The 21,781-nt window shown below is 48.4% G+C and overlaps 1 protein-coding gene across 1 annotated transcript in view; it reads right to left on the reverse strand.

Moving 5' to 3' along the window:
- agbl1 (AGBL carboxypeptidase 1) overlaps positions 1–20,580 on the reverse strand; it is a 338,874-nt gene extending 318,294 nt beyond the window's left edge. The window contains exon 1 of the mRNA XM_072470580.1: positions 20,418–20,580. Coding sequence (XP_072326681.1) covers positions 20,418–20,474 — 57 coding nt within the window. The 5' untranslated portion in view covers positions 20,475–20,580. The remainder of the gene's footprint in view (positions 1–20,417) is intronic.
- Positions 20,581–21,781: the final 1,201 nt, after the last annotated feature.

The following is a 21,781-nucleotide window of genomic DNA, read 5'->3' on the forward strand; positions in this document are numbered from 1 at the left end:
TATATAAATGCAGGCCTTGTTTACTGTAGGGACTACGGAAAACAAGTCAGCCAGAGGTCACTGCCTCAAAGTTCCCTCATCTGCTGAACAATTTTTTCCTTTGTTTGCGGGTCAGAAACTTTTACATCTGATCTATTTGTAAAATGGTGACTCTCATTCCAAGAGTAGATTATTATAATAACTGGTGTTCGAGACAGGGAAGATGGCGGCCTAATGGGCGAGTAATCCAGATGGTAGCACAATGGTGTCGTCACTGGACTAGTAATCCAGAATCCCAGAGATAACACTGTGGGTTTGAATCCTGCATGGCAGATGGTATAAATCTGGTAAGGGTGACCACGACACCATTGTCAATTGTTGTAAAAACCCAATTGATTCTCTGCGATCCTTACCTGGTCTGGCTCCAGTCCCACTGCAATGTGGTTGACTCAACTGACCTAGGAAGCCAGGGGCAATTGGGGATAGGCAATCAAATGCTGGCACAAGCAGTGACGTGGCTCAGTGGTTAGCACTGCTGCCTCGCAGCACCAGGGACCTGGGGTTCAATTCTGGCCTTGGGTGACTACCTGCGTGGAGTTCGTAAATTCTCCCTATGTTAGCGTACTTTTCCACTGGGCGCTCCAGTTTCCTCCCACAGTCCAAGAGATGTGCAGGTTAGGTGGATTGGCCATGATAAGTTTCCCCTTAGTGTCCAAACGTTAGGTGGGGTTACTGGGATAGGGTGTGGGCCTAAGTAGGGTGCTCTTTCAGAAGGTCAGTGCAGACTCAATAGGCCGAATGGCCTCCTTCTGCACTGTAGTGATTCTATGTCACCCTCATCCTGTAAATCCTGGCTATAGAGGCTTGGTCATTAAATATGTTCAAGGCAGGCAGCACGGTGGCGCAGTGGGTTAGCCCTGTTGCCGCATGGCACCGAGGTCCCAGGTTCGATCCTGGCTCTGGGTCACTGTCCGTGTGGAGCTTTCACACTCTTCCCCTGTTTGTGTGGGTTTCGCCCCACAACCCAAAGATGTGCAGGCTAGATGGATTAGCCACGCTAAATTGCCTCTTCATTGGAAATAAATGAATTGGGCACTCTGAATTTTAAAAGAAAAAAAATATATGTTCAAGGCTGTGATAGATAGATTTTTAACTAGTAAGGGAATCACGGGTTATGGGGATAAAGTGGGAATGTGGAGTTGAGGATTATAATAATCTATAATCTTTTTATTGTCACAAGTAGGCTTACATTCCAATGAAGTTACTGTGAAAATCCCCGAGTCGCCACATTCCAGCACCAGTTCGGGTGCACAGAGGGAGAATTCAGAATGTCCAAATTACCTAACAGCACATCTTTCGGGACTTGTGGGAGGAAACCGGATCACCCGGAGGAAACCCATGCAGACACAGGGAGAACGTGCAGACTCCGCACAGACTGTGACCCAAGCCGGGAATCGAACCTGGGCCTCTGGCGCTGTGAAACCACAGTGCTAATCACTGTGCTACCCCATCCGATCAGTCATGATCTCATTGAATGGCAGAGCAGACCCGAGGGGCCGAATGGCCTAATTCCGCTCCTTCGTCTTATGGTCTGCTTGAATAAGCCAGCGCATGCAAAACATTGGGAAGCAGAAGCCAAGGTCAGCATTTGGAAGCCTCTGTGCCATTATGTCGCATATCCTTTTCTCTAACAGTCACCCCAAGATCCGCTTGAAAAGGTTCTGGTGCACTCATTTGGAAGATTCTGGAATCAGCGCCCGGTATCAACACCAGGCGAACCTCTCATCCAGACCACAAATAAACTTAATTGGGTTTTAGAACGAAAATAAACTGCAACAAATATATAATTGCTGGCCTCTGGAGACGGGCCAATGAAGTTCACACATTCCATACAGGCCAACCGTCCTTAAAATAGTCATCTCCTGGTTCCAAATTGTCAATGAGCTGCAAATTTTCCAGATTTGTTATCAACCAAACCTGATGCGAGGAAGATATGTTCACAAGTCTGTCTATGCCCTCTCCAGCATACAACCAGGAGACAATCAAAGATCATAGCATAGAGCACAGAAGGAGTCCATGCAATCATTCGTGCTTGTCACACAGCTATTCAGTTAATCCTTCTTCTTTGTTCTTTCCCCATAGCCCTGTAAATCTTTTGCCGTCAATGATTTATCCAATTTGCACTAACTACAGCAATCTGCATTGCTTTATTTGTACACGTGGTTGGGGAGGTTGGGGGGGGGGGGGTTTGAGAGACATATTTTAATGCTGCAAAGGATTCAGCAGCATTTAGTGCAATAATCAACTCGGCTCGGTCCACTTGTGGGCAGCACGGTTAGTGGTTAGCACTGTTCCTTCACAGCGCCAGGATCCCAGGTTCAATTCCCGTCTTGGGTCACTGTCAGTGCGGAGTCTGCACGTTCTCCCCGTGTCTACGTGGGTTTCCTCCGGGTGCTCCGGTTTCCTCCCACAAGTCCCGAAAGACGTGCTGCGAGGTGAATTGGGCATTTTGAATTCTCTGTGTACCCGAACAGAATGTGGCGACTGGGGGCTTTTCACAGTAACTTCATTGCAGCATTAATGTAAACCTACTTGTGACACTTGATTATTATTTCTTCCTGCCTGACAACTGGTGAATCAGACAGGCCCCTGTGGCCTCTCTCTGCCACTCTCAGTGCTGATGAAGGGGACTGCAGCTTCTCTCGACTGAAAATGGGATTTGTGATTGGGACAGGACTTTCCATCGACAATATATAAAGGATTTAAACCTGGCCATTGTACGCCATTGGACTTGTGCAAGAGCAAACGGCAAATTAATTGCAGAGATGGTGTGGTGGCGCCAGCTACTATTCCCCAAGCCCTGGTTAATGATCTGGGAACATGGGTTTCAAATCCCACCGTGGCAGTGTTATTCAATTGATAAAGCCAGTCTCAGTAATCTGGTTCCCTTTTTCTCTGTGCAAACGTTGAGCCTGAAGGAGCAATAGGGCTGATATGGGGGCAAAGGGCCAGATCCGGAAATGAAATGACTTTTAATCTAATTTTGGCACGCCCGTTTGAATGATTTCATTGTTCAGCAACCTAATCCCCAAACTGGGGACACAAACATTACAAAGAACAAACTTGAGAGACAGGCGTAATATTTAATATCCCAAAACAGAGCAGGCAAACCATGTAATTATATCTATTGCCGTGTCTTTACAATGATTTACACCTATGAGGTTCCTAAATTGCAATTTTTTTAATGAGGAATCCAGCATAAGCTAACGTGATACAAGTGGGGGTTTTTGCTTTTAAGAACCTTTTAGATTAAGTGCAGGAAAATGGGATTGCAATCGATACGTGCTTGATGCTCAACGCAGACACGATGTGCCAAAGGGCCTCTTTCTGTGCTGTAAAACTCTGACTCTATAAAGTGGGGTTTCGATGCCTTTCCTTTATGCAGAAGGAGACCATTCGGCCCATCGAGTCTGCACAGGCCCTTGGAAAGATCACCCTATCTAAGCCCACACCTCCACCCTCTCCCCGTAACCCAGTAATCCCATCTAACCTTTATGGACACTCAAGGCAATTTATCATGGCCAATCCACCTAAGCGGCACATCTTTGGACTGTGAGAGGAAACCGAAGCACCCGGAGGAAACCCATGCAGACATGGGGTGAAAGTGCAAACTCCACACAGACAGTGACCCCAAGCCAGGAATCAAACCTGGGACTCTGGAGCTGTGAAGCAGCTGTGCTAACCGCTATGCTAACCGTGCCGCCCAATAATCTGCCGTCTTTAACGTGGCTGACCTACATGCCGACTCCAGACCTACAGCAATGTGGTTGACTCTTCACTACCCTCTGAAATGGCCCAGCAAGCCACTCAGTTCAAGATTGGGCAATTAGGGATGGGCAGCAAATGTTGGCCTTGTCACCGACACGCATGTGCCCTGGAAGAATAAAGATTAAAAAGAGGGGTGAGTGAATGACAGTGAAAGAGTGAAGGGGAAGGGAGGATAGAGGAAGGGGGGGAAATATGGTAATGAAAGGGAGGGCAATTGGTGGCCATAGAATGAAGAGGAATGCATGCTAAAGAAGGGGAAAAGGAAAGAGTAGAAGGTAAGTGCTTTGGTGGGTAGAGGGGTAAAGCTGGAAGTGACACTTTGGGATGGGAGTGGAAGAAGAGTGCTGGCATGAACTTTCAGAATCACAGAATTGTTACGGTGTAGAATGAGGCCATTCAGCCCATCGTGTCTTCACCAACTCTCCAAACGAGCATCATGGCTTAGTGCCATTTTCCTGCCTTTTCCCCCCGTACCCCTGAATATTGTTTCTATTCAAGTAATCATCTAATACCCTCTTGAATGCGTCACTGGAGCCTGCCTCCACCACACTTCCAGGCCGTGCAGTCCAGACCCGAACCACTTGTGAGAAAAAGGGTTTTCTCACATCACATTTTCTTCTTTTGCAAATCGCTTTAAATCTGTACCCTCTCATTCTGGATCCTTTTACATGCAGGAACAGTTTCTCCCCATCTACTCTGTCCAGCCTACTCATTCATGACTTAGAACATCTCCATCAAATCTCCTCTTAACCTTCTCTCCGAGGAGAACAGTCCCAACCTCTCCAATCCATCCTCATAACTGAAGTTTCTCATCCCTGGAACCATTCTTGTAAACCTCTTCCGCAACTCTCTCCAATGCTTTCACATTCGTCTTAAAGTGTGGCACCCAGAACTGTGCACAATATTCCAGCTGAGGTCTAACTCGTGTCTTGTATACGTTCAGCATTACCTCCTTGCTCTTGTACTCTATGCCCCTATTAATAAAGATGAAGTGGAGATGTCGGCGTTGGACTGGGGTGGGCACAGTAAGAAGTCTTACAACACCAGGTTAAAGTCCAACAGGTTTGTTTTGAATCATTAGCTTTCGGAGCGCTGCTCCTTCCTCAGGTGAATGAAGAGGTATGTTCCAGAAACATATATACAGACAGATTCAAAGATGCCAGACAATGCTTGGAATACGAGCATTAGCAGGTGATTAAATCTTTACAGATCCAGAGATTCTTTTTGAATTCTACACTGTCCTCTTCACAGTTTACGATGGTTCCACATTTGAATTTTTGCACCAAAACCTAAATAATTAATATATATCAGGAAAAGCATGGATCCAAATACCGACCCCTGAGGAACACTACTACAAACCTTGCTCCAGCCCAAAAAATATCCATTGACCATTACTTCTTTCCTATTATTCAGTCAATTTTGTATCCACATTGCTACGGTCCCTTTTATTCCATGAGCTGTAACCTTTCTCACAAGCCTGTTGTGTGGCACTGTATTGAATGCCTTCTGAAAGTCTACGTGCACCACATCAACAGCATTACCCTCATCAAGCCTTTCCGTTACCTCTTCAAAAAGCTCCAGCAAGTTAGTTAAACATGATTTCCCCTTTAGAATTCCATGCTGCTTCTTCATAATCAACTTTCATTTTTCCATGTGGCTATCCCGAATAACTGTTTCTAGAAGCTTTCCCACCATTGAAGTTAAGCTGATTGGTCTGTACTTTCTGGACTTAGCTTTACAAACTTTCTGAACAAGGGCATAATGTCTGCAAGTTCCCAGTCCTCTGGCAGCTCCCCTGAGTCTAGGGAAGACTAAACAATTGTGGTTAGTGCCCCTGAAATCTCCGCTCTCACTTTCTTCAATCTCCTTGGATGCATCTCATCTGGTCCTGGTGCCTTGTCAACTTTAAATATCGACTGTCTCTCCAACACTTGCTCCTTATTAATTCTGAACACTTCGAGTGACAGAGTTTCCTCCCCTTTCACCATGGCCTGGATAGCATCTACCCCCTTGGTAAAGACAGATGCAAAGTATTATTTATTACCTCAGCCACGTTCCCTGCCACTCTTTGTAAATTCCTTTTTAGTTCCCTAATCAGCCCTACTCTTTGACCACCCTTTTTACTATTCCTGTGTCTATAGAAGACTTTGGGATTCCCCTTGATGATGGCTGCCAGTCTTTTCCCACAATCCCTCTTCACTTCTCTAATGTGCTTTTTCACTTCCCCTCTGAACTTTCTACCTTCCTCTTGGCTCTCAATTGAATTTTATTTCATATAACTCTGAAGACGAGGAAAGAATACGAGGGTAAACTAGAAGTGTATCTTTAACTGGTTGGGTGGGGGGAGGGGAGTAAAACGTAAGTTGAACTGAATGGGGAGAAGGAGACAAACGCTGGCATGAGTGGCAATGGAGAAGAGAATTTCTCTGTGAGGAGAAGAGGAGTTGGATGTTGTACCCATTTGGACACGTTCTAACCAAATTGCAACAGAGTCCCATGTCTAGTGTATTAAAAGCCACACTATCGAATGGACCCAGTTGGAATCTGGAGCCTCAGGGGCGAACATCCTGCTGAGGCCGCACTTCGTCCCATTAATTGCATTGCACTGAGGAGCTCCCCTCACCAAATCCCCCCAGGGTATGAGGAGATCGGGACACAATTTTTAAATGGTGCCCCAATCTCTCGGCCCCCGGATGCAACCCACCGAAGCCCCAACTCACCTATAAGGGGGTCCTCCCCCGCCACACCCCTCCCCCCACCCCGTATCCCACATCACATGGGAAGGGCATACCCAGGCCCGATCTCCAGTGCAGACACAATGTCAGCTTGGCCTGGCACCTTGGCACTGCCAGCCTGGTACCCCAGTGTCCCTGCTGGCCTGGCAGTGCCACCTGGGAACCCTGCTGCAGTGCCAAGTCAGCATCCGTGGCACTGCCAGCCTGGCAGACTGACAGCGCCAGGGTGCCAGGCTGGCAGTACCAAGGTGGCCAGCCAGGGACCTCCTATCCCCTGGGACCCCCAGTGCCATTATGCCTGGTCCCTGTTTGTGGGGACCAATACCAAACGGCATTCACCAAAGGTCTCCGCGGTTAAGGGGTTAGATGCCAATGTCTCAGGTAGATCAAGCATCAGGCAAGCTGCATATTAAAGTGAGACCAGCTACTCACTCTATTATTCAGAATTGTCAAACACTGATCTCGTCCACAATGTGCGGGATCCAGATGATGATGTCTCGCGAGGTATGTCGAGCTGGGTAGATCCCAGAAGAGGCATTTACCAGCCGTGTCATGCCCCCGTTTGCCAGTGAATCACACCCATTGTCATTGAACTGGGTCTGACAGGGGTAGCATTCCTTTGTTAACTGGGAAGACAGAAGTGGAAGAGTGGCTTGACGTATTTCTTGCTTCTATAGTAGTGTCATTAAAATTCCACATATTACTTTACTGTCCAGATTAAATTAAAAAGTTATTAATTGTTGAATGTAAAAGTGCCTAAAATCAAATGATGGACAATTTTCAATGATAAAATCCCCAAATTATTTGGAAGCCATCCACCTCAACTTTCCTCCAGGAATCATGGGCGGGATTCTCCGTTCCCTATTTCGTAATCGGTGATCGGGCGGAGGAACCCTTTTGACGCTGAAATCGGGGGCGCCTCCTGTTTGACGCAGGTTTCGTCTGCACCGCCCCCTCCGAAATGGCGTGTCTTATCGCGCGCCGCACGCCGTTGGAACGGCTTTAGTGCGTCACCTGAAGGCCCTCCCCCGAACCTCTGCCCCCAATGGGCCGAGTTCCCGATCGCGCGGTTTGACGTGTGGTCTCAGCGGTAGGGAACTCGGAGGGTCGGCTGCGGACTGTCTCCAGTGCTGCCACAGTCAGGCGGGAGCCGTGCCGCTGGCCAGGGGGCTTCAGCGAGGGCTGGGGGGACTGGTGGGGGGTGGCCAGGGGGCAGTATCTTGCAGGTCGGGTCCGCGCTCAGCCACCGCCATGTTTTACGGTGTGACTGCTGCAGGACTTCGCCGTGCGCATGCCCTGCCACGGACCCGGCCATTCATATCGTGGGAGCCGGGAGTTTTACACGGCGCGGCTGCTAGTCCCTCATCGGGCGCAGGATCGGTGAGGGGCTGCTGACGATTTTTTTCACGTAAAATGCCACAAATCCTCCGCACTTAGACTCAAAATCAGAGAATACAGCCCGATATCTTTATCACTCGAATGCAAATGAAGGAATGTCATGTACACCTACTGCTTTCAGCTACAAACTCTGCATAATTCCTTGTTTTTGCATGTCTGGGATGTTTGGGAGTGTTGGTCTTGTGGCGATTGAGTTGCTGAAGAAAAAATGTCAGCTTTAGATGCTTTTTTATTGTGACATGTGCCATAATTTCTTTTCAGGTTTCCAAGCTCCTGCTGCTCAAATTCCAAAAAGAATGTCAAATATAAATCATGAAAATCACTGACTTGGGACTGCATTAGTTTGAATTATTGTTCATTCCTCTGCTTTATTTGAATGAGATTGCCAGCTAATGAATAGCACTGTCAACTTGTTGGTAGTTCTGTGCTGTGTGCCCATACAAAATAAAACTTGACTTGGGGTGGGGGGACCTCCGCTGGCGACATGGAGGGGGAGGTCGCACGTTGGGTGGCTCCTGCTAGAGTTTTTATTTTTCGGATCTTTATGCCGAGTCTCAGGGGTATTATTTGGATACGCTGGTGTGGGGAGTTCTCAGGAATCGGTCGAATGTCCCAGAAGAAAGGTCAGGGAAGGAAAAGGAAGAGCTGACGTCTGCCGCCGAGTGCTGTTGTGAGTCCAATAGGAGGAAAGAGGGCGGGTGTTGGTTCATCAGATGGGGCCGCTCCCATTACGGTTGAAACTTTAACCGAGGTGGTGTCGGCGGAGATGATGTCCTCGCTCAAAGAGTGGGTACAGGAGACTGATCAAGGCTGAAGACATCGATGGAGGTGTGGGAGCAAGGAGAGAAGATGGAGGGGGTGGAGGAGGCGTCCCGGTCGTCTGTGTCACTGGTCTGGATATCGTCTGGGCACGACTCGTAGTAAGGAGGCTGAATGGTCCGCAAGTCCCTGCAAGGTTGTCGGAGTTGGGGAACATTGGCAGGTTGAGCTGCTCGACAGCAGTCAGCGTAGTGGCCCACCTTGCCACAGCGGAGGCATTGTTGGGTTCTTGCGGGACATTGCCGCTTTAAATGTGCGACTCCATGTTGCCGCACGTCGTGACGTCATGGCGTCCGTTGCGCCACCACGCATGCACAGTTCGGTCTTGCATTGAGCAGCCTGCGCATCATGCTCCTCAGTGTTGCCGTCGTTTTTGGCGCGCACAAGGCCTCGAAAAGCGTGCGAAATGGCCGCCCTTGTCCGGGCCGCGGGCCGGGAGGAACTCGATCGCCTGGACCCGTTCGGCCTCGTAGGACGCCTGCCTCGCCGATCCGGCCGCGTAGGACCCCTGCCGCGCCGATTCGGCCACCTGAAATTGGGTATAGCAGCTAGTTGCGTTTTCGTGCAGGACACAGGCTTCGATTGCGGAGGCTAAGGTGAGGCCTTTTATTTTTAAGAGCTGCTGGCGTAGGGTGCCCGAGGTGACCCCAAAAACGATCTGGTCCCGAATCATGGAATCAGAGGTGGTGCCGTAACCGCAGGACTGCGCGAGGATACGGCGGTGTGTAAGGAAGGATTGAAAGAGCTCATCCTTACCTTGCAGGCGCTGCTGGAAGAGATACCTCTCGAAACTCTCGTTGACCTCGACGTTGAAGTGTTGGTCGAGTTTGAGAAGGACCGTCTTGTACTTGGTCTTGTCTTCACCTTCCGCGAACACCAGGGAGTTGTAGACATGGATGGCATGTTGACCTGCCGTGGTGAGGAGGATGGCGATCTTTCTGGTGTCCGAAGCACTCTCCTTTTTGTTGGCTTCCAGAAAGAGCTGGAAGCGCTGTTTGAACAGCTTCCAATTAACGCCGAGGTTTCCAGCGACTTGCAGCGGCTGCGGTGTGTTGACGGTGTCCATGGCGCAGGATGGCAGATTCCGGAGGATTTGTAGGTAGGTACCAAAGTCACTCCTGGTACTATGAAGTGTTGGGTACTCTGCCACACAGACGAACCAACACGGTTGCGAATGGTACAACTCAGTTTTATTTCAAACATCTATTTACAGCGGTAAACTGGTTACTGAGGTTCGATCATCACCCTTGATTCTGTGGACCTATTCCTAATTCTATCTTGTAGTGGCACTCAGCACATGGTGGATGTCTGAGTGGCTTGCTATGAGCTCTGTGCCCTGAGCTGTCTCGTCCTCGAGTGCCCAGGGAGTGTCGTGTTCCCTGTTTTGTAGCATGTATGTTCTTGCCTGTGATTGGCTGTTGTGTTGTGTGTGTTGTTTGGTCCGTTGATCTGTCCATCATTATGTATGTATGTGCTATGATGTGTACCTGGATATCATGACAGATAGGTGAGGGGCTGCGGAGGGTGACGGAGGTGGAGGACCTGGAGAACAGGTTGAGGAGGTAGAATTTGAGGATTGTGGGCTTGCCCGAGAGGGTGGAGGGCCGGAAGCCGACCAAGTACTTTGCGGACATGTTCTCCACATTGATGGGGGAGGGGGAAGAGCCCTCCCTCTATGAGCTGGACAGGGCCCATCGGTCGCCCCAGCCGAAACCTAAAACGAATGAGCCACCAAGGACAGTGATAGTCTGATTCCATAGCTACCGTGTGAAGGAGAAAGTTTTGACAAGGGTGAAGAGAAGCGAGAGGTGAAGTGGGAAGACGTTGGGAGACGTATCTACAAAGATCGTACGGCGGAGTTGGCAAGAAGGTGGGCAGCATTTGGTCAGGTGAAGGCGGCACTGTACAACAGTGGTGTGAGGTTTGGATGGGCGGCACAGTAGCACAGTGGTTAGCACTTTTGCTCCACAACGCCAGGATCCCAGGTTCGATTCGTGGCTTGGGTCACTGTCTGTGCGGAGTCTGCACATTCTCCCCGTGCCTGCGTGGGTTTCCTCCGGGTGCTCCGGTTTCCTCCCACATGTGCCTGTGAGGTGAATTGGACATTCTGAATTCTCCCTCTGTGTACCTGAACAGGCGCCGGAGTGTGGGGACTAGGGGATTTTCACAGTAACTTCATTGCAGTGTTAATGTAAGCCTGCTTGTGAGAATAATAAAGATTAGTATTATGGTCCATCGGCGAAGCTGAGAGTGACTCACAATTCGAAGGAGCTTCTATTTTGAAATGTCAGAGGAGGTGGAGGTGTTCATGGAGGCTGGAGGACTGAGGCTGAGATGAGTTTTGCGATTTGGACTTGGACGATGTGAACTGGGATCTTTTCTACTGGGGTTTTTAATGCGTTTTTTCCTTTTTTTGGTGTGTTACCTTTTGTCCTGTGGGTGTATTCTCCCCACTCTGACTGTATGGCTGTGGGGTTGAAGTTTGCTTTTGGTGGGATAGTGGGGTGGGCGGGGGGGGGGGGCGGATTAGAGAGTCCTGGGCATGGGTTGGCGGGGAGGCCGGGTGGCTGGGGAGGTGTTTTGAAGGAGGAGGGGGTCTCTGGCAAGGGCCGCCGCACGAGCTAACGAAGGTTGGCTAATGAACGGGACTGCGGTGGGGGAGGGGCCGCAGTCATTGGATTCTGGCTGAGCAGATCTCCATGGACCTGGGAGGTGTGAATGGTGGGGGAAAAGGATCGATACTGGGAGAGGTGTTTGAAAGAGGAAGTTATTGGAGGGATTCTGGGAAGGGGGGTTTGGGGGTTGACCGTAACTAAAGGATGGGGTGGGTCCTGCCCGATAGGTGGGGCCTGGGGTAGTGCTGATGGCGGATGGAAGGGGCAAGGAGGGGTGAGAAGCCCGTGGTCAGAATGGTGGTGTGGAACGTGAGAGGGTTTGGGGGACCGGTGAAGAGGGCGAGAGTTTTCTCGCACTCGATGCATCACAAAAGTCCCCGAGGAGATTTCAAAGGAATGTACACACCTGAGGGTGAAGAAGCAAACGAGGTTTAGGAAAGGCTGGATGAGGCAGATGTTTCATTGGAGTTTGATAGTAAGGCCCGGGATGGGGTGGCGATTCTGGTGGGGAAGCGGGTGAGGTTTCAAATGGAGAGGTTGGTGGCGGATGAGGGGGTAGGTACGTGTATGTAATGGGTGCGCTGGAGGGGAGGTTGGTGGCGTTGGTCAGCGTCTATGCCCCCAATTGGGATGACGCAGGGTGCATGAAGAAAATGCTGGCTCCCGTTCCCAATCTGGATACCCATGAGTTGATTTTGGGGGAGGGGAATTGGACTTCAGTGCTGGAACCAAGGGTGGACAGGTTCCAGCTGCACTCGCTGACCCATCGGAGGGGGCAAAGGCATTAGCTGGGCTTATGAGGGAGTTGTGAGGGGTTGACCCGTGGAGGTTCTTACCCCCGGGAAATCGGGAATATTCGGTTTTTCCCCCGGTGCACAAGGTGTTCTCCTCAGATGCCGGGGTGGAAGCTGGGTGTGGGGTTGATGGCAGACCAGAGGCTCGAGATAGGATGAGAAATGTGTTTGAGGAGTATGTGCGGTTGAAATGTACTGGGGTGGTCCCGCCATCAGTGGTTTGGGAGGCTCTGAAGGCAGTGCTGAGGGAGGAGGTGATTTTGTTTAAAGCTAAGGTGGCTATGGAGGAGAGGGAAGAACGCCAATGACTAATAGAAGAGATCTTGGAAGTGGACGGTGGGTATGCGGGATTCCCAGACCCAGGACACCTGGCAAGAAGGAAGGAGTTGCAGGCAAGTTTCGATCTGCTGTCCACGGGGAAATTGATGAGGGTGAAAGGGGCTGTTTATGAGAATGGGGAGAATGTAGGTCATATGTTGGCAGGTCAGCTCCGCAGGCAAGCAGCAGCTAGGCAACTAGTTCGCGTTCTGGATAAGGCAGGTGAGCTGGTAGTGGCCTCGGAGCGGATTACTAAAGTGTTTGAGGGGTTTTATAGGGATTTTTATAAGTCAGAACCAGCAGAGGAAATTAGGGAGTTCTTTGGGAGGTTGGAGTGCGCGAAGATGGGTGAGATGGAGAAGGCAGAGCTGGAGGAGTTGTTGGGGTAGAAGAGGTGAAGGCGGCAATTGAGAAGATGCAGTCTGGGAAGGTGGCGTTGCTGGATGGAATTTTACAAGAAGTTTAAGGATAGGCTGGTGCTGTTGTTGGTAGAGGACGCAGTGGTCAGGGGGGTTTTGCCGAAAACGATGAGACAGGCCTCCATCTTGTTATTGCTAAAGATGGATAAGGACGCGGTGGAGTGTGGGTCGTACTGGCCCATATCTCTGCTGAATGTAGACGCCAAGATATTGGCGAAGGTGCTGGCGTTAATGTTGGAGGACTGCCTTCCGAGGGTGACTGGGGAGGATCAGATGGGGTTCCTTAAAGGTAGATAACTGTCACTGAATGTGAGGCAGCTGCTGAATCTGCTGCTTTCTTTGGCAGAGGATGTCATGATATGCAAACATGCAACCAATGAACACTCAGAATAGGACACAACCAATGGCCAATCAGGACACTCAAGAGGTGGCATCACCACAAGGGGGCATGACATAAACACTATAAAAGGGATGAGGCACTCACACCCTGCCTCTTTCCACAGACAGACATCCAGAGAGTTAGACAGGGTTGATCAGCAGCATCACACCCCAGCACGTGGCTTAGAGCAAGCTGGTACAGTTAGACTGAGTTACTGCAGTTAGATTAGCAGAGAGTCGAACTCATTTGAGAACTGCGTTAATAGTTCAATAAACACGTTGAACTCATTTCAGAGTCTGGAGCATCCTTTAGTTAAGACTGCATCAAATAGCAGCCTGTGTTATCCGATGCAGCATAACACAACAGAGGGAAAGGAGTTGGAGGTGGTGGCGGCATTAGATGTGGAGAAGGTGTTTGACAGAGTGGAGTGGAGTTATCTGATTACGGTGTTGGCGAAGTTTGGGTTTGGGCCTAAGTTTGTGGCATGGGTGAAGTTGCTGTATAAGGAGCCGATGGCAAGCATGCGCATGAATTATATGAATTCAGGATAATTATTGTTGCACCAGGGAACGAGGCAGGGGAGCCACATGTTCCCCCCTTCTGTTGGTGTTAGTGATAGAGCCCTTAGCCATTGCACATCAGGGATGTGGATCGGGATAGTGATGGGGGGGGGGAGCGTGGAACATAGCTTGTCCCTGTATGCGGGTGATTTGTTCTTGCATATTCCGGAGCCGAGCTTCTCGGTGGGGGACATAATGGGTTTGCTACAAAGATTTGGGGTTTTTTCGGGGTACAAGCTGAACTTGGGGAAAAGTGAGTATTTTGTGGTTTCTGCTGCAAGGACGTGGACAGGGGTAGGGGGGTAGCTATTCCATGTGGCTTAGGACTGGGCAGGCCTTCGTAAATTGAATTTTACAAATTTGGTGGGGAGGGTGAAGCAGATTTGTTGAGGTGGGATAATCTTTGGGGCAGCACGATGGCACAGTGGTTAGCACTGCTGCCTCACAGCGCCAGGGACCCGGATTCAATTCCGGTCTTGGGCAGAGTTTGCACTTCCTCCCCGTGCCTGCGTGGGTTTCCTCCGGGTGCTCCAGTTTCCTCCCACAGTCCGAAGATGTGCAGGTTAGGTGGATTGGCCATGCTAAATTGCCCCTTAGTATCCAAAGAAGAGCAGGTTAGGGGCGGTTACGGGGTTACGGTAATAGGGCGGCGGATTGGGCTGAGGTAACGTGCTCTTTCAGAGGGTTGGTGCAGAATAGATGGGCCGAATAGCCTACTTCTGCACTGTAGGGATTCTATGGATTGATCCACCTGCCCCCTCAGCCTTTCTCAACAGCATAAATCCCATCATATTTTTACCTCTCTCTGGATCCAAAGAAGAGTCATAGTGGACTCGAAGGATTTTCCGGAATTTTCTGTCCGTTCACGCCGACGGGATCTTCCGGCCCCTCTGACAGCGAACCCCGGCAGAGGAGGGTGCATCCAATTGGAAACCCCGTTGACAGAGGCGGGACCAGAAGATGCGGCCACTGGCCAATGGCGGGGCCAGCTCCGCAGCGGGTTGCGTGGTAAATCCCACCCGTCTGTTTCAATCTACCACCGCTGCCAGGCCTGAAGCGTCTTTACAGCACTTCCTGTTTTTTTATTTCAGATCTCCGGCATCCGCGATATTTTGCTTTGAATTCCACTGTTTGTCTATTCTCTTTCGGTATGTTAAATATTACACCTGTCTCCCAAGCTTGTTCTTTGTAATGGTTTGGGTCTGCAGTTTGGGGATTAGATTGCTGAACAGTGAAATCATTCAAACAGGTGTACCAAAATTAGATTAGAAGTGATTTCATTGCACTCTTTTCTGCAGCTGGCCCTTTGTCTCAGTATTATCCTGTTTCTCCTTCAGGCGTAACGTTTGTGAAGCAGTTCTGTCTTGATTTACCATTGGTCGGTGCCTTTTTAACTCCGGCTCTGTGCCAGAGGTTTAAAAAGACATCAGCCCATACTGTTCTCTCTGTATTGTAGAGTTTTCCATCAATGCCTCCCTGTTAGGGCAGCACAGTAGCACAAGTGATTAGCCACTGTGGCTTTACAGCGCCAGGGTCCCAGGTTCAATTCCTAGCTTGGGTGACTATCTGTGTGTTCTCTCCGTGTCTGCGTGGGTTTCCTCCGGGTGTTCGGTTTCCTCCCACAGTCTAAAGACGTGCAGGTTAGGTGGATTGGCCGTGATAAATTGCCCTTAGTGACCAAAAAATGTTAGGAGGGGTTATTGGGTTACGGGGGTGGGGTGGAAGTGAGGGCTTAAGTGGGCCGGTGCAGACTCGATGGGCTGAATGGCCTCCTTCTGCTCTGTATGTTCTATGTTAACAGGCTTGGAGTAAGCTCAGAACCAATTTTCAAATATATATAACCTTTGTGACTGTTCCAGTTATGGATATCACAGTCGGTTTATTTTTTCAAATGAAGCTAACCATTACATATTTCCAATGAGTTTTCGCAATTTTATCGGGTATATAACGGACCAAACCTGTGGGCTGCTGTTTGAGTGGATTTCAAGCAAACGCACTGAAATCTTCAAGAAAAAAGAGAGGTGGATTCAAGCTGGTCCCCCTCATCTTACAAGGGGCAAGCAGCGAATCTGTACACACAAACTGCTGTTTATGGAAAAACAGATCAGCATAAACAACAACAAACAGCAAAATGTGAGGTAATGCATTTTGGTGGAAGAAACATGGGGAGACAATATAGATTCAATGATACAATTTTGAGGGAGTACAGGAGCAAAGGGACCTCGGGGTTCAAGTGCATAATTCTCTGAAGGTTGCAAGTGGCTGGTTTAGCACACTGGGCTAAATCGCTGGCTTTTAAAGCAGCCCAAGGCAGGCCAGCAGCACGGTTCAATTCCTGTACCAGCCTCCCTGAACAAGCGCCGGAATGTGGCGACTAGGGGCTTTTCACAGTAACTTCATTGAAGCCTACTTGTGACAATAAGCGATTTTCATTTCATTTTCATTCAAGGCAAGTTGAAACTGTTGTTAAGAAGGCTTAAAGCATCCTTGGGTTTAGAAATAGAGGCATAGAATATAAAAGCAAGGAAGTGATCATTGGTCAGACCACATTTGGAGTATTGTGTTCTGTTCTGGGCATGTTATTTAAGGAAGAATGTTAAAGTCCTGGAGAGAGTGCAGAGGAGATTTACTAAAATGATATCAGGAATGAGGAATCTTATATACAAGAAAAGTTTGGAGAGATTGAGCTTGTTCTCCTTGGAGCAGAGTAGATTAAGAGGTGACCTTATTGAGGTGTTCAAAATTCTGAACAATTTTGACAGGGTAAAGAATGATATTCTGTTTCTACTAGTTGGTAAGTCAGTGACTAGGGGTCACATTTCAAGATGGTAAGGAAGAGAGCTAGGAGTGAGATGAGGAGAAGCTTCTTTACTCAGAGTTGTTGGGGTTTGAATGTGCTGCGTGGGAGTGATGGAGGTGGATTCCATAGGAGGTTTCAAAAGAGAGCTGGATGTAAATTTGAAATTGACAAATTTAGAGGGCTACAGAGATAGGACTGGGGAATGGGACTAGCTAGGTTGCTCTTTTGGGAGCTGGTTGAGACACAGAGGGCCGAATGGCCTCCTTCTATACTGCAAATAACAGTAGCAATATTTAGCACTTTAACATAATGAAAACACAGGAGCTTTACAAACAAAGAATGGCACTGAGCCATATTGGTCAAATGACTAAAGCCTGGCCAAGGAGGTAGGTTTTAAAGAGCGCCCTTAAGCATCAAAGTGAGATGTAGAGGGGGAGAGGTGTTTGGAAGAAATTTCAGAGCTTGGGACTTGGGCCACTGGAGGTGCAGCCACTAGTGGTGGAGCGATTGAAAGTAGGATTCACCATCTCTTACTGTTTGCCTTTTCGGAAAGACGGGGGACAGAATCAAATTTGTTTCCTGCAAGGTTTTTTTTGAAGACACATATACATATTCCCTTATGAGCCTTCAAGGCATTATTTCTCCTGTTTTGTCAGACTTTGGCCAAGTGGTCCTCAGTGCCGTGCTCCTACCAAGACCGGCCCACATCTATGCTAGACTCCGTCAGCCGTTCCTGGTTTCCCACTTCAGCTTTCCTCTCCTTGCCACCGCACTGCCCTTTATTGCTACTGGCAGCTGATTCAAAGCACTATCTTCTCAGTCGCTCTAATTAGGGATCTGCTAGTGTTTGCACTCCTCTTTGTAGTTTATATTAAAAAAAACAGAAAATGCCGAAAAAACCTCAAGAGCTCTGAAAACGAGCAACGTGGACTGAAAACACCTCTGATCTTCTCTCCACCGAAGCTGCTAGGCGTGCTGAGTCCTTCCAGCATTTTCTCTTTTAGTTACAGATTTAATTTTCCTTTGTCACGTCTCTGGCAGCCCTGCTACTCTTTGCAGCCTCCTGCGAATGCTCAAGTAATATTTCGAGCCTCTCGAGGAGGTTGAAGTTCCTTTTGTGGCTTTTTTTGACCGATTTATTCACCTTTGCCTTTGAGCTAAACTCCCCTCGTTGATCATTGTGAGCTACCATTACCCGTGTAATTTTTGTTTCAATCTTAAGCCTGCCACCATTTCCTCCGGTAATAATTTTGTTGAGGTTTGGAGCACAAGCCCCACTCAGGTTTAATTATTCCCTCCTCTGCTATGCATTCCCTCCGTCACCAGCCTCGACTTCAAATATTTTGTTTTCCTGTCTGCAACTAAAAATATTTTTTTCTTACCTCCCCACCTTTTCTGCCATTGGCTTCAATCTTTAGACCCATTGCCATTCAGCCCGCTCACCTTTATCATGAAAATATTGCAGGAAATTTACAAATATATTATAAACATTATTCCATCCACAGCTCATGCTGCAATGATTCTTGGTCATGCTAATTCTTCAAATTGTTTTATTCGTTCTTAGAACATGGATGTCAATGGCACGGTGAGCATTTCCGTTGCCCATCTCTTGGGAACAGTTAAGAGTCAGCCACATTGCTGTGGGTCTGGAGTCACTTGGGGGCCAGACCAGCTAATGATGGCAGATTGCCTTCTCTAAACGACAATAGTAAGCAAGAAGGGTTTGAACTTTGGGGGCCCCTTTGCCAATCGGTGTTGGTGGGGGTGCATAGAGGATGTGCCCCCGCCCCCCCATAAAATTAAACACCTTATTCCTTCTGACCCACCCTCAACCTTAAACTCACTCCCTCACCAACCTGCCCAAACCTTCCCTGCCCAAGGTCCGACTTACCTGCCCCAGGGAATCTGGGGGCCTTCTTCCTTGTTCTCCTGCAGTTCCCAGCAGCGGCCACTGGCATGGTCTTGGCACTGCCAAGACTGATGGAGAGGCCGCCAATTTCCTCGCAAGTGAGGGGTTCAAGTCCCACACAGCCCTCGTTAAGCCTGCCCACAACACTTTATGGCTACGGGGCGGGTTGGCGTATGTCAGCTCCAAGCCAACTTTGCTCCTGGGAGTGTGGGGAGTGAAAGGCCATCTCTCCTCCCTGTATTATTCAATCTTAGCTCTCAATTCTGGATGTTTTTTTAATCAATTGAATTTAAATTCCACCTGCTGCCAAGGTGGGATTTGAACCCATGTCCCCAGAACATGAGAGGTGGCAAATGGAGTTTAATGCAGAGAAGTGTGAGGTGATTCATTTTGGAAGGAATAACAGGAAGACTGAGTACTGGGCTAATGGTAAGATTCTTGGCAGTGTGGATGAGCAGCGAGATCTCGGTGTCCATGTACATAGATCCCTGAAAGTTGCCACCCAGGTTGAGAGGGTTGTTAAGAAGGCGTATGGTGTGTTAGCTTTTACTGGTAGAGGGATTGAGTTTCGGAGCCATGAGGCCATGTTGCAGCTGTACAAAACTCTGGTGTGGCCGCATTTGAAGTATTGCGTGCAATTCTGGTCGCCGCATTATAGGAAGGATGTGGAAGCATTGGAAAGGGTGCAGAGGAGATTTACCAGAATGTTGCCTGGTATGGAGGGAAGGCTGAGGGACTTGAGGCTGTTTTCGTTAGAGAGAAGAAGGTTAAGAGGTGACTTAATTGATGTCAGAGGTAGGTTCTTTACTCAGAGAGTAGTAAGGGCGTGGAATGCCCTGCCTGCAACAGTAGTGGACTCGCCAACACTAAGGACATTCAAATGGTCATTGGATAGGCATATGGTCGATAAGGGAATAATGGAGATGGGCTTTAGAGTGGTTTCACAGGTCGGCGCAACATCGAGGGCCGAAGGGCCTGTACTGCGCTGTAATGTTCTATGTTCTATGTTCTATGTTCTAACATTAGCCTGGATGTCTGGGTTACCAGTCCAGTGACATTACCAAAACATCACCATCGCCCTCAAATTAGAAAGCCTTTTTTCACACAATGGTTGTTGAAATTATAGAATACACTCCCCCCAAACGTATGTGGATGTGGAATAAAGTACCGGGGATCTGGAGATAATGGGGCAAAATGGAGTTGTGGGGCACATTAGCCTTGATTTAATCAGATTGTGCAACAGGATCGAAGAATTAAATGGCATCTCCTTTTCCTGTGTACATCCCCAATGTTAATAAATGCAATTTATCCAGTATACACAATGGGCAGCATAACAAAAGTGTCCATAGCATTAAAAATCATTGCGCAAATATAACTGATGACCGACACAGTCCATAGATTAACACCATTACCCCTGAAAACATTTGCCATAAAGTCTTTTAAACTCTTCCCCAGGTCGGCTGGATAGTTGTTTCCAGCTACAATTTGATTTGACGTAAAGAGGCGAGTACCATTATAGAGACATGTGGGATTATAATCGTTCCTACAAGCAGAGTTATGCTATTTCACTCTCAGTGTAGATTGGGACCATGAACGGCCTCTATTTCCTATCAATAAATAATCATTTTGAACAACTCCTAACCAGTTTATTCCGTTTCGAAGATGTGTCATCTGTAACCACATGCAGATATCTAATCCCAATTTGATTATTTAAGCATGTGCTAACAATCTGACATTGAAATGGTTTAAAAGAAGCATGCACCTAACCCATTAGTTTAGGACAATTCAATCTTTCTGAAATTTGAAGCAGTTGACAAAAACTAATTGAAACCCAAAAGGGATACATACGAGAAAGGAGCCTTACCTTGAGAGTTGAAAGAAGCACTTCCAATCCTGTTGCATTTCCCGAAGCAGAAGTCATCTCCGCTACGGACAGTAACCAAGGGAGAGAGAGGGGGAAGTATTTCAGATTTCAAAACAAGCACGAGAGCTCTCTCTCTGTCTCTCTCTCACTCAGTCTCTTGGTGAAGACTGGGCAGTTGCTTTTGTGGGGACATCAGAGATTGACACCTCTTGTCTTTGGCACAGAGGGACGTATCAATTTCCTGATACAAAAATTTCAATGAGTGCATAATACAAAACAGCCGCACACTAAGCAGCTAGCGGTAGAGACTGAGGACTTAGCCCCCACTAAGGAACAAGAGGAGGACAGGAAAGCTGACCTGGCAGCCTCACCACATTCCCAGCTGAGCTGTTTATCAATCCCAAAGGGAAACAGCGTCTATACTTTTCCATCTCTGTCTCCAAATGTAATTAGACACAACATGCTCTGCAATGTTGTCTTTAGGTAGAACTAATGTCAAAGTTACTGATACTGTCCTTTTAAACCCCTCGCAATTCCCCCCCCCCCCCCCCCCTCATGACCAGGACAAAGTCTGGAACAGGCAGCGAAAGCTTAATATTGCTGGAAGATAGTTGCTGTCAATCAGAAAGCAGAGTGTACTAAACAGCAAAGGACAAACAAAGTGCTAAAGATCCTTAAATAAAATACGGGACAGTAGAAACAAGGAAGAATTACAGAAATACAAGTGGCCCCTGAACAGGGGAGGGTGGAAAATTGGCACACAATCAGCAATGTCAGATCAGCCACCTGTTACACTCAGCGTTTGATATTTAATTCCGTTGGCTGCAATGGGGTTTCACAATCAATAAAGTCATTTTGAAGTTTAGACAATGTGCTTATGTTGGAAAATGAAGAAGTCAGGTAGCAGAGTGAAATAAGGCCCCAGATATCTGCTCCGACTGGCGATTATAGAGGGATAAATGTCTGCTAGGATGACAGGAGAAGATCACCTGCTCTTCTTTAAGTGTTGCAATGAGGGGCGAGGGGGCCTGGAGTTGCCCTCTGGGGGGCAAGGTTGCACAGTGGTTAGCACTGCTGCCTCACAGTGCCAGGGACTCAGGTTCAATTTCGGCCTTGGTGATTGTGTGGGATTTGCACGTTCTCCGCGAGTCTGCGTGGGTTTCCTCTGGGTGCTCCACTTTACTCCCATGGTCCAAAGATGTGCAGGTTAGATGGGGTTATGGGGATAGGGAGGAGGAGCGGGCCTAGGTAGGTTGCTCTTTCAGAGGATCGGTGCAGACTCAATGAGCCAAATGGCCTCCTTCTGCATTGTATGGATTCTATCGGTGGGAAACAGAGGTCAGGACTGTTTCCGAGTTGCGAAG

This window comes from Scyliorhinus torazame, chromosome 12 (assembly GCF_047496885.1).
Source record: "Scyliorhinus torazame isolate Kashiwa2021f chromosome 12, sScyTor2.1, whole genome shotgun sequence".
Taxonomy (NCBI): Eukaryota; Metazoa; Chordata; class Chondrichthyes; order Carcharhiniformes; family Scyliorhinidae; genus Scyliorhinus; species Scyliorhinus torazame.